This window comes from Sorex fumeus, unplaced genomic scaffold (genome assembly GCF_029834395.1).
Source record: "Sorex fumeus unplaced genomic scaffold, SorFum_2.1 ptg000034l, whole genome shotgun sequence".
Classification (NCBI taxonomy): Eukaryota; Metazoa; Chordata; class Mammalia; order Eulipotyphla; family Soricidae; genus Sorex; species Sorex fumeus.
The window spans coordinates 28529957-28542000 of NW_026606091.1; the positions used below are offsets into that span (position 1 = coordinate 28529957).

At 57.7% G+C, this 12044-nt stretch overlaps 1 protein-coding gene across 1 annotated transcript in view; it reads left to right on the top strand.

Annotated features, from left to right (window-relative positions):
• Window positions 1-1113: 1113 nt before the first annotated feature.
• The window catches only part of LOC130026612 (polypeptide N-acetylgalactosaminyltransferase 12-like), a 180230-nt gene continuing 169299 nt past the window's right edge, over window positions 1114-12044 (top strand). Inside the window, exons 1-7 of the mRNA XM_056117448.1 lie at window positions 1114-1124; window positions 1857-2026; window positions 3077-3257; window positions 4849-5034; window positions 7769-7886; window positions 9827-10003; window positions 11158-11289. Coding sequence (XP_055973423.1) covers window positions 1114-1124; window positions 1857-2026; window positions 3077-3257; window positions 4849-5034; window positions 7769-7886; window positions 9827-10003; window positions 11158-11289 — 975 coding nt within the window. The remainder of the gene's footprint in view (window positions 1125-1856; window positions 2027-3076; window positions 3258-4848; window positions 5035-7768; window positions 7887-9826; window positions 10004-11157; window positions 11290-12044) is intronic.

Consider the following 12044-nt stretch of genomic DNA (forward strand, 5'->3'; position numbering starts at 1 on the left):
GGCTTCCTTTCACCAGGTGGGCGATAAGTCTTGTCTTCCTCACGTGGGACAAGGTGATCTCTGACTCCAGGAATGTGGCTGTCCACTCAGCCGGTTGCCATTTGGTTTTGGGCACCATTTTGTCAGAGCAAACCTCACATATGATTCTTGTCAAATTTGGTGATTCCTGACCCATCCATCTTGTCCACCTCCTAGACCTGGGTCTCTCAGAGGTCCTGCCTAGTATTTCGCTTCTGGCTCTTGTTGCCTGCTTGGTTCCCTCCCCTTAGGCTTGGCAGACAGAATCATGGGCTACAGACCAAGCAAAAGGCTGAGCCGAGAGCTCCCCCTCCTCCAGTGCACTTTTTCTATTATGGCAAAGGAAGTCCTGAAAAGGATGGAGGATGGAACAGTCAGCAACTGAGTTCTAGGCACTACCTGGGACGGTTTAAGGGATCATGAATTGGTGGCAGAGGAGAGAGAGGGGAGAGGGCTGAATCATTCTCTCTGACAGCCACTGTTCTGTTTCCAAGATTGTTTCTACAAATGGATGCATCCCAGCCTGTGTGGGTGTGTGGCATTGGGTGTGGCGGGTCCTGCCAGGGAACAGCTCATACTTCTTGATGAAGCATGAGCTGTCCTGTGGGGTCTCACCATGGATCAGAACCTGACATGTCATGCCCATGCCCATGGTGCCTGTTGTGTCTACACCCCCTCTGCAGTGTCCACCGGGAAGAGCCCCAACCTTGCCCCCAATGCTTCCTGGGTGCCAGGCCCCCTAGTGGCCAGATCATGCCTCAGGTAAAGGACCTGCAAACCTCCAGGTATTTCCCAAACCTCTCAAGGACTGGATGGACTTTCTCTGCCCAGAGCCTCACCCCAGTGTGGAACCCTTCACTGCCCACAGGCTCCCCAGACAGCACAAGCCCACAGTGACCCTGTGACCCACCATCAGAGATGGATTTGATTGTCAGTCAGACATACATGTTCCCGAACCTCCTCTCCCCACAAGGCTGCCCCGTGGTGTCCACCAGTGTCCCTAGCATTCCTGTGCCCCAGCCCCAAGCCTCGCATGAGTCAAACATGTCTGTGAGGAAACTTGGGCCACGGGAGGAGGGGATGAGTGGAGGGGACATGAGTTTTTGGTATGCAGGAACGGGCGACGGCCAGAGGGAGCGGCCACCCCAGACAGGTGTTCTCCACACAGGGCTTTTTCCAGGTGGTTCTGGAAGGAGGGCAGGGAGGGTGCCAGGCAGAGGAGGAGAGAGCTGAGTAGAAGCTGGGCAGTGGGGTTGAAGTGGGAGTGGACAGAGGTGAAACCTGCACAGCCTGAGGATGGAACCGTCTTCCTGTCTTTGGAGCCTGCCTAGGTTTTGGGTGGCAAAACTGTGAACGTTGCTGCCCAGCTTAAATACACAACCTCAGAGCAGGGAGAGAGCTCAGGGTCAGGGGACCGTGTGAAAAGACCCAAGTGCCTCCCTGGACACTGCCTGCCCCCTGGGCACCATCAAGTTTGGCTCTGGAGGATCCCATCCCGACCCAGGGATGGCCCTGTCGCATTGGGTCTGAGCCAGGTTCATCATTGGGCCATCTGGCCCTGGAGGCCATGTTAACAGTACGACTTATAGGGAGACCCAGCCTGCCCTTACCAGAGTGACTTCAGGCTTTTTGGGTGTCGTTGTACAACCTTTCTTGGGAGCTACCGAGGCTTCCAGGAGGCTCCAGGGCAAAGCATTTCTAGAAGATGCGGCCAAATTGTATGGCAGGTCTCAACCATGATTGACGTTCCCTTCAGAGGTCCTTCGAAGCACCGTGCCAGGCCTGGGATGCCCCGGTGCAGGGTGTTCCCCGTCCCTGAGGCTGTGTTGCTTCTGCAGGTGCAGAGAGCAGAAGTACAATTATGAAAGTCTGCCAACGACGTCCGTGATCATCGCGTTTTATAACGAAGCCTGGTCAACCCTAATTCGCAACATTTACTGTGTCCTTGAGACGTCCCCAGACATCCTGCTGGAGGAGGTCATCCTGGTGGATGACTACAGCGATAGAGGTGCCCGGCCTCCCCTCTTCCCTCCCCTGGCCTCCCCTCCCCCCACCCCGCCCTCCCTTGACCCCCATCCTCCCCTCCCCTGCTCTTGCCTCTGAGCTCTGTCTGGTTCTCGCTGTGGACGGGTTCTGATTGAAGGCTGTGCTGGGCTGTTCTCTGCGAGGCTCTAGATAACAGTGATTTACAGGAGACAACAGGGAACGTCTCCTCGCAGTTGGGGTATGGCTGTAGAGGGCAGGTGTGGGAGCAGGTGTGGGGGACAGGTGTGGGGGATAGGTATGGGCTATAGGCATGGGGGCACAGGTGTAGAGGGCAGGTGTTGGGGGGTGGGTGTGAGAGAGAGTTCTTGGGGACAGAGGTGGGGGAGAGGTGTTGGGGGCCAACTGTGAGGGAGGGTGTGAGGGCAGGTGTGGAGGCAGGTGTGGGGGCCAGGGGTGGGGGCAGGGGTGAACACTCGCCTTCTTTGGGGTGCTGTGCTCCTTGCCTTCCCCAGCCTTGCCCCTCCCCTCTCTCTCTCACTCCCACCTGTCCTGAAGGGTGTCCAGGGTACTTGGGCAGCACCTAGTAGGGGGTCTCACCTCCTACCCTGCAGAAGAACAGTCACCTGGCCACATCTGGCTGCAGGGGGCGCTCAGGACTGTAGTCTCGCTTGTTTGTTCTGGGGCCTGCTGGGCGGTTCTCCGGGCTTGCTCCTGGCACTGTGCTCAGGACTCACTCCTGGTGTGCTCAGAGGACCAGGTGGGGCGTTGGGATCAAACATCTTAACCTGGGGGACTGATGTCTTTGGGGTGGTGGCCATGTACTCGGCTGGAAATCGTGGAGAGAGTATTCGGGGTCATTCAGTGTTGCCCATGACAGAGTGCAGGGCAGGTGAGCGTGAGGCGATGCTGATAGAGCCAGCTGGGCACCAAGTCCTGACAATCCTGAGACCTGGGCGTCTGGGTCCAAGAGGGGCACGTGGGAACGTTGCTGGTGGTTCTAGAGTTCTCCATCCCAGCCTTCCCTTGCCCGGGCAGGGCGGGAGTGAGCCGGCTGCCCCATTCTCCTCCCCAGAGCACCTGAAGGAGCGCCTGGAAGCCCACCTGCCCAAGGTGCACCTAATCCGCACCACCAAGAGGGAGGGCCTGGTGTGCGCCCGGTTGCCCGGGGCTTCGGGGGCCAAGGGCGACATCCTCACCTTCCTGGACTGCCACTGCGAGTGCCACGAGGGCTGGCTGGAGCCACTGCTGCAGAGGTGCGTGGGCGGTGCCCAGTGGGAACACGGGAGACCCAGCTCCGTGGGCCTCGGGCTCGGCCTGGGTGCCCCGTCCCCCAGTCTCAGGCCACGGCTCCATCCCTGGTCACATGATCAGGGACCCTGGTCTGGGAGCCTTCGAGGGCATCAGGCGCTGCTGTACCCACGGCTTACTTGTGCAGGGGAGTTGCTTTTACTGCCGCTGGTCAGGTGCCTGAGTCGAAAAGTGCTGCCTTGGGCAGAGAGGCCAAGAACAGGATGGTGTGGATCTTATCAGATCACAGCCCTAGGCAGCACATTTTGGTCGTCTTTCCTTCATGCTGGGCTGACTTTCCCAGGTCATCCAGTACCTGTGTTGCCTGGGGCTCCTCAAGTCTGAAGGGACCCACAGAAATGGTGATTCACAGTAATTTCTCTTATGTATTTATTTATTATTTATTTTTTGCTTTTTTGGGTCGCACCCGGCAATGCACAGGGAGTCACTCCTGGCTCATGCACTCAGGAATTATTCCTGGTGGTGCTCAGGGTATTATATGGGATTCTGGGAATCAAACCCGGGTCAGCCGCGTGGAAGGCAAATGCCCTACCCACTGTGTTATGGCTCCAGCCCCTGCATTTTATTTTGGGGGGGGGGGATTTGTGTGTGTGAAGGGGCTTACCCGTGAGTGCTCAGGGCTTACTCTTGGCTCTGCTCAGGGATCACTCCTGGTGGTGTTCAGGGGACCACATGGGGTGCCGGGGATTGAACCAGGGCAGCCACCTGTCGGGCAGGCACCTTCCCTGGGGTCCTGTGTCTCTGGCCCCCACCTTCCTTAGCGTCACTAGGAAACCATGAGCAGAATCATGGACAGGAAGCAGATGGCCCTCGCCTGGGTTATTTTTTATCTTCTTACACCTGTAGTCTTAAACTACGCTTTTAAGTATCATTCTTTGAAAGGGTTTTAAATGCAGGGGGAAGGGGAACCACTCCAGGCTGCCCTTCCCCCAGACCCACCTTACTCCCTCCACTTCCTCCCTCCTGATGCTGCATCACTATTGTCAGCTACCCCCAGATTCCTCCGGGTGGGCTGTGCCCCCATATGGCGTGGACAAGGATGCGGGGGGAGGGGTTCAGGGTCTGTGCAGCTGGCCTCTGGAGCACACGCACCCACTGTCTCCTCTCCCAGGCGTGGGTGTCCATCATCTGGCCCCCAGCCTCACCCTGCTGCTCTCTGCCCTCCCCATCTCTGTCCTCACCCACTCTGGCTCCCTTCATGGCTTCTTTCTCTTCCTCAGCTTCAAAGAGGGTCCCGGCAGCTGGACTCCCAGGGGCCCAGGCCAGTGCCAGGGGCTGAGAGCAGAGCCATCATCGTGTCTCGCTCTCCCTCTGAATCCCAGGCTGGAGGGTGGCATTGGGGACCGATGCCAGGCAGGGTCCAGAAGCAGGGGACCTGAGGGCACACACTGGCCCTGAGTGGAGTGGGAGCGAGCACGGCTTGGATGGGGGGGCTGTTCCTGGTCACCCCGGTCCTGGCCACATCTGGGTGGTGTGCGTATGTGTGCGTGTGTGTGCGTGTGTGTGTGTGTGTGTGTGTGTGTGTGGTCACTGCAGGATCGGGGAGGAGGAGACGGCGGTGGTGTGCCCCGTGATCGACGTTATTGACTGGAACACTTTTGAGTACCTGGGCAACTCCGGAGAGCCTCAGATCGGTGGCTTTCACTGGCGGCTGGTGTTCACGTGGCACGTGGTCCCTGAGCGGGAGCGGAAGCGGATGCGGTCCCCCATTGATGTCATCAGGTCAGGACTGGCTGGGAGCGTAACACCCCCCCCCCCAACAACTGCAGCAGACGCCCGGGAGGAGGGCAGGGATGCTTCGCTGGGGCCCCACCTGGTTTTGTTCTAAAGCATCTGCTGATTATTTTTTTACTCTACACCCACCCCGCTCTAAGTGTGGGGTTCATATTCATTGGCCTATTTTGTTTATTTAAAAACAAAGGTGAGGGGGCTGGAGAGAGAGTTCAGTGGGTAGGGCGCTTGCCTTGCAGGAGTTTGCCCTGGGTTCGATCCCCCAGGCACCCTGTTATGGTTTCCCGAGCACCGCCAGGAGTGATTCCTGAGTGCAGAGCCAGAAGTTGCCCCCGAGCATTGCCGGGTGTGGTCCCAAAGCCAAAGCCAAAACAAGATAAATAAAAATAGGGTGAAGTATGTATCCTAAAATGTACTGCTCTGACCGTTCTTAAATATATAACTTGGGAGACTCAAGCGCGCTTTTCCCTCGACCTCGCAGAATCTCTCCAACCGTCAGGCGGTGTGTGTCAACCCCAGCCCCTAATGGCTCCATGGCCTCTAACACACCCCCACAAAAACTTTCCCCCTTCCAGACGCCTCACGCGAATGAGGCCACCACGCTTTGTCCCTTCGCGTTTGCCTTCTTGCCGGTCCCGAGATGTTTGCCTTGGGAACCCATAATTCTGCCTTGTGTCAACGTGGCCGGTTTTGTTGGCCCCTTCACCTCCGGTGGGTGTGTCCGCCGTCCAGGAGTTGTGTGCCATGCCCCGGGGAGGACTGATATCACAGGTGCCCTGCCCCCTGGACTGGTGCCAGTCTCCAGGGCCCGAGGTGGCTGGCTGCCACTTCCGGCTGTCCAAGTGGGCGTGGGGTTCTGGGTCAGGTGGCGACTCCATGGTGACGACTCTGAGCACTTAGTGGCAGGCCTCTGTGGGACTGAAGCCAGTTAGGGGATGGGTGAGGGCGCAGGGTGAGGGCGGCCGAGAGCCAGCGTTGGTCAGTGGGTGAGCCTGGGTCTGAGCCCGGCTGCTCGCGTTCTGTTTCATTTGTTTGGCTTAGTTTTCGGGCCACACTTGCTGAGGCTCGGGGTTACTCCTGGCTCTGCACTCAGGAATTACTCCTGGTGCCTCCTGGTGAGGGAGCTGGTGGGCACAGGATGGGGTGCAGGGACCAGGCATGTGTTAGGAGGCTCTGCAGACTTCCCCGTCAGAAATGCGGGCGAAGGAGAAGACGGAGGCTGAGACTGGGGGGTGGGGGGACCTCCGGGGCGGTGGGGGGATTTGGAGAACCTGATTGACATCTGGGAAAAAGGACGGATTGAGGGTGACACCCGGATTGCTGGAGTGGCCACTGGGGGGCCGCTGGCATTGCCCCTCACACAGCAGATTTAGAGACTGAGGCAGAGGAGGAGGGATCATGTGTCAGGTCACAGATGCAGCCTGTGATGTCGAGGCATACTCCCTCCCCCCCAACTCCCTCCTCCAGTGCACACATATGAAGACATTTGCACAAACCCACACACATGCACACATGCAGCAGCTTCATGGTCAGTTGCCTGCCCCTCCCACAGTCTCATCTCAGTTTTTTTTTAATGTAGGAGTACTGCTATTTATTCAGCCACTGATTAGCTGATTGAATTGTGCATGAACTCCACACATGATCTCAGCTTTCTTGCATGTTTCAGTCACCATGTTCCCTAATCTTATACCCTAAAGCCATGTGAATGTGCTCTCATGCTGGCACCCCTCCCTCCCTCCCTTTTCCCTCTTTCCCTCCCCCACTCCTTCCTTCCTTCCTTCCTTCCTTCCTTCCTTCCTTCCTTCCTTCCTTCCCTCCCTCCCTCCCTCACTCCCTCCCTTTTTTCTTACCCTCCCTCCCTCCCTCTTTCCTTCCTTCCTTCCTTCCTTCCTTCCTTCCTTCCTTCCTTCCTTCCTTCCTCCGTCTCTCTCTCCCTCCCTCTCTCTCTCCCTCCCTCCTTCTCTCCCTCCCTCCTTCTCTCCCTCCCTTTTCTCTCTCTTCTCTCCCTTCCTTGGTCTTCCCTCCCTCCTGTTCTTCCATCCCCTACCAAGGAGTCCCACTGACCTTTACCGTGTACTCTGAGCCTGCAGTGCTGGGAGGGCCCCCCAGTGCCACCACAGGGACCCGGCTGCCACCAGTTTCCCACACCCACATCTGCACTCTGGGGTGTTTCCCTTCCAGCTTTCGACCTGAGCCACCTCTGGGGGCCGGGGAAGATGCCATGCCTGCTCAGTGGGGTTGGGGGAATCGAGGGCTTCAGGAAAATGTGCTAGAATCATCTTTCTTGGCCTCCAGCAGACCCCAGCTGCATCTGTGAGTGCCTGGGCTCTGCTGTGAGACCACCACCAACGCCCACCCCGCCACCCTCCCAGCCATGTGCTCTCTCCGCCCTCTCTCCGGGTCCATCTGCAGCTGCCGGGGTCCTCTCATGCTTAGACTTTGCCCATGCTGAGGCCTTCCCAGCACCGTTCATTCCTCTGTACTGGACACGCCCCAGGCCTGTACCCTCTCCGCCCTGGAAACAGCTGTCCCTGCCCTTGACCCCTCGAGAGCACATGCATCACACCAGTTCTGTGATTATTTGGAGGGGTCTGGGAGCTTCCCCAGCTAGGACTCCCAGCAGAGCCCCCCCACCACCAGTGCTCCCAGACTGATGAAGGCAGATCAGGCCTGGGTAAGGGTTCCTGCGGCTGGCACTGAGACGTAGGTGTTGCAACTCTTCCAGGTCCCCGACAATGGCTGGTGGGCTGTTTGCTGTGAGTAAGAAATATTTTCAGTATCCGGGGTCTTATGATACAGGAATGGAAGTTTGGGGCGGAGAAAACCTCGAATTCTCCTTTTGGGTCTGTCTCTCTTTCTGTAGCCGTGCTTGTCTGTCTCTCTCTCTCTCTTTCTCTCTCTCTCTCTCTCTCTCTCTCCATGCCTCTGTCTCTCTGGATTTCATGAAAACCTGTTGGACTTTTCCCCGCCTTGGCCTTTTGTCCAGTGTCCTGAGAGTGGACACGTGGACAGCCTATATATGTGCTTCTCTCATCTGACCTTCTCACAGAACGTGCTTTTAACTAGAAAAGCAGGAGGCAGGGAAGGAACCTCCTAGGTCCCCTGATTCTTTTCTTTCCCTCTGCTGCCCTGGGCCGAGGTTGGCCCCAGACACAGCATCCTGCCTCCTGGTCCACCTTTGGTCGCCAGGCTTGCTGATCCCTTTAGGAAGTCGTCTCTGTATGTAGATAGCAGGGTGACATTCAGAGTTTGACACCGAGAAGAATTCTCGGGAGAGCTTGTTAAAGGGGTCAGGTTCAGTGGCTGGACGTGCAGGCAGGAGCAAGAGTCACATTCTAAACGAGTGAACCCCCTGAGGCCGCCCTCTGCCCTCAGAATCCCCGAGTGACAGTTCTGTGAGAACCCCCGCCATTTCCGTGGGATTCCCAATGAACTTGTGTCTGGCATATTACATTTCAACACCATATGCCATTGGTCATGCTTTTTGATGATGTTAAAATTTTCTGTTTAATTTTTTTTTTTGGCTTTTTGGATCACACCCTGCGATGCTCAGGAGTTCCTCCTGTCTCTGTGCTCAGAAATTACTCCTGGCGGTGCTTGGGGGACCATATGGGATGCTGGGAATCAAACTTGGGTCAGCCTCGTGCAAGGCAAACGCCCTACCCACTGTGCTATCGCTCCAGCCCCTCTGTTTAATTTTTGTGAGAATTTTTTCATCTTTTCTGCTTGCTTGTTTTGTTTTGGGGCCACACACAGTGGGGCTCAGGGGATACACCGGGCTCTACCCTCAGAGATGACTCCTGTCTGTGCTCGAGGGACCCTATGGGATGTCGGGGATTGAACCTGGGTTGGCCCCATGCCAGGCAGTATGCTCTACTCGCTGTACTAGTGTTCTGGCCCCTGGAATTTTTTTTTAAGTAACAGAACATCCCAGCTTTGCATAAAGAGTGAACCAAATAGAAATTTTATCTTCCACGCAGGGCTTTCCTTCTCCCATCGTAAGGTACTGTCCTTTTGGTTCTTATTTTTCAAAAAAAATTTTCTTTTTGAATTTGGTTGAAACCCAAACTCAGGGCTCACTCCTGGCGGTGCTCAGGGGACCGTCGGAGCTGCCAGAAACTGAACCTGGGTCAGGTACATGCAAGGCAGGTGCCCAACCCCATTGTACTGTGTCTCCAGCCCTTCAGCTGCTTTTCTGGATGGTTCATCCTGGGGGCCAGTGGTGGGGTGTGGTGGTTCACACCCCTCTGCCCTTGCATGAGTCTACCTCGTTGGGTTTTGAGGTGTGCTTTTAATGGTCTTTCTGCCTCTCCTCCAGGTGCCAGGCTGCTCTTCCTGTGTCTGGCAGTTCCTCTTTCTCCCTTCCCAACTTCTCTCCTTCCTAGCTGCTTTCCTCTCTTCTCTGGCTAGGAGATCAGGTAATCCGCCCGTGTGGACTGTCACCCACCCACGAGCTCCTGGCCGGGCCCACTCTGGGCCCTGTGAGCCCCACGCATGAACAAACAGTGCATGGGCTTGTGGTCTTGGTTCTGGTGGCTAGACCTTGGGCCGCTCCCTTGTTCTTTGGCTGCGCTCTGGAGCCCGTGTGTGCATGGGGGTGGGTGAGGCAGGGATGGGCGGTGGGGTGAGGAGTGGGGTGGAGGGGGCCGCCTGTTTCATGCCCTGGAGGGTGCGGTCTCGGCAGTGTCTCTTTGGGTGATGCTTGGTGCCCGGCCTCTGTACTCAAGGGACAGCCGTGCCGATGGACCCGCTCCCCTCACCCAGCCACTCCTCTGCCCTGCAGATCTGGCAGTGCGGCGGGACCCTGGAAACGCACCCCTGCTCACACGTCGGCCACGTCTTCCCCAAGCAAGCTCCCTACTCACGCAAAAAGGCTCTGGCCAACAGTGTCCGCGCTGCCGAAGTGTGGCTGGATGAGTTCAAGGAGCTCTTCTACCACCGCAACCCCCACGCAAGCCTGGTGAGCTCCTCCCACCCGCCCCATCTGCCTTCACCCCTGCAGGCCTCCTCAGAACCAACCCCCCCTTCCTCCTCCCTCCTCCCTCTACCCTCCGTGCCCGCACATCCACTTCCGGAGGGAGAAGCTGCGGTGGGCCTTGGTGAGGCCAGTGGGGGACTGTTTGATTAATCCATGGTTGTGATGACCCTCTGCTGATGTCTCTTGATGCCCACCCGGCCTTGAGAATCACAGCCAGCCGCTCATGCTGCCCACCCCAGGTTGGGGGACCCTGAGCTTGTTGCTTCTAGGAAAATCAGGGCTGGGTTTCAGCTACCTCCAGCCACTGCATGTTCTTCAGATCGTGGGTATTTCTGTCGTGGAGGGGAGGTCAGGCCCCATGCCATGGTCGCCAGGGCCTCTTCCTGGCTCTGCACTCAGGGATCATGCCTGGTGATTTTTTTTCTGGGAACCAAATGATGTGGCAGGGACCAGGGCAGGGTGGCTACCTGCCAGGCAAGCGCCCTGCCCTTTGCACGAGCTCTCTGGTTCCTGTTTACTTATGACCCCCACCTGGAGGTGCTTGGGTTCTACCCTTGACTCAGTGCTGGGGGTTCCCTGCCGTGCCGGGACTCGGACCTGGGCCTCCTGTATGTGCTCTTGACCATTGAGCTATCTCTTCAACACAGAGTATGTATGTGTGTGTGAGTGTGTGTGTGTGTGTGTGTGTGTGTGTGTGTGTGTGTGGTGCCGGGGATGGGTCATGCATATGTGCGCTATCTCATCTCATCCCAGCCCCGTCTCTTGGCTTTGCATGCGTGTCTACCTCAGCCAGCCTTCCTCAATCTGTCCCATTGAAGAAGTGCTGTGTGTCCAGGGATGCCCACAGGGCTGGGGTTTGGGGCTCCCATCATGTCCTAGGCGCTTCATGACCATCGAGGTGCACTGGGTCTCCCCAGGCTGGAGCTGGGCAACGGGGAACCCTGTGTGTGTGTGCGCGCGCATGTGTGTGTGTGTGGGGGGGGGGGTGGTACCCCGGCTGCCACAGCTCTCTCCCTAGGCACCCACCCACACCTGCACAGCTAGGGCTTGGGGGCATCATCACGCCCCAGGACTGGGGTGGGGTGGAGTGGGGGACTGTGGAGGACCTTCAGGCTGACCGCATGGACCCCCCTTAGGAGTCCTTTGGAGACGTGACCGAGAGGCAGCAGCTCCGTGAGAAGCTCAAGTGTAAGGACTTCAGGTGGTTCCTGGAGAACGTGTATCCTAAGCTGCACGTGCCCGAGGACCGGCCCGGCTGCTTCGGGATGGTGAGAGGGCTGCGCCCGGGGGGGCTGCCGGCAGGGTCCCCACCCCCTGCATGAGGCAGGTCCTCGATGGGGTCCCTTGGGCTCCCCAGCCCCGGCCCTCTCCCCGGCTCTTCCCCTCCCCCGGCTGGCTTTGGCTCTCAGCTCGCTCACGTGGAAGCATGTGAAAGAGAGTCAGGTTCTGCCTGTGATTTTGTGCATGAGGAGACTGAGGCTTGCCTGGACTCTCCACACCACCTCTACCCATCACATCACTTCACACCCGAGTCTCAGTGTCTGGGCCAGTTAGTCATTCCCACCGCAGGGGTCCTTGGGGACCAGTGGGGGGGGGTACAGGAGGATGGGGCAGGAAAAGGAGAGTCACTTCTGTTGTTCACCAAAAGAAAGAGAAAAGAAATCTTTGGGGGGGGGGCAGAGAGATAGTCCCGGGGTTAAGTTTAAGCTTTGCCCTCTGTGTGGCCAAACCTAGTTTGATCCCCGGTGCCAGACGTGGTCCCCTGAACACCGTCAGGAGTGGCCGTTGAGTACCTCGAAGTATGGCCTAAACACCCGTTCCGCTCCCCCCCAAGCGCCTGCACACAAATGGGAAGTATTTGGGCTGTGGGGGTTGGGGTTGGGCTTCACCCGGTGGTGCTCAGTGGTGACTCATGATGGTGCTGGCATCAGACTGGGGCTTGGTTGCCTGCCTGGCAAGTGCCCTCACCCCCCAGACCCTCTCCGGCCCCAGTGCCATTCACTCTGGAGAGAAATCACGCCAA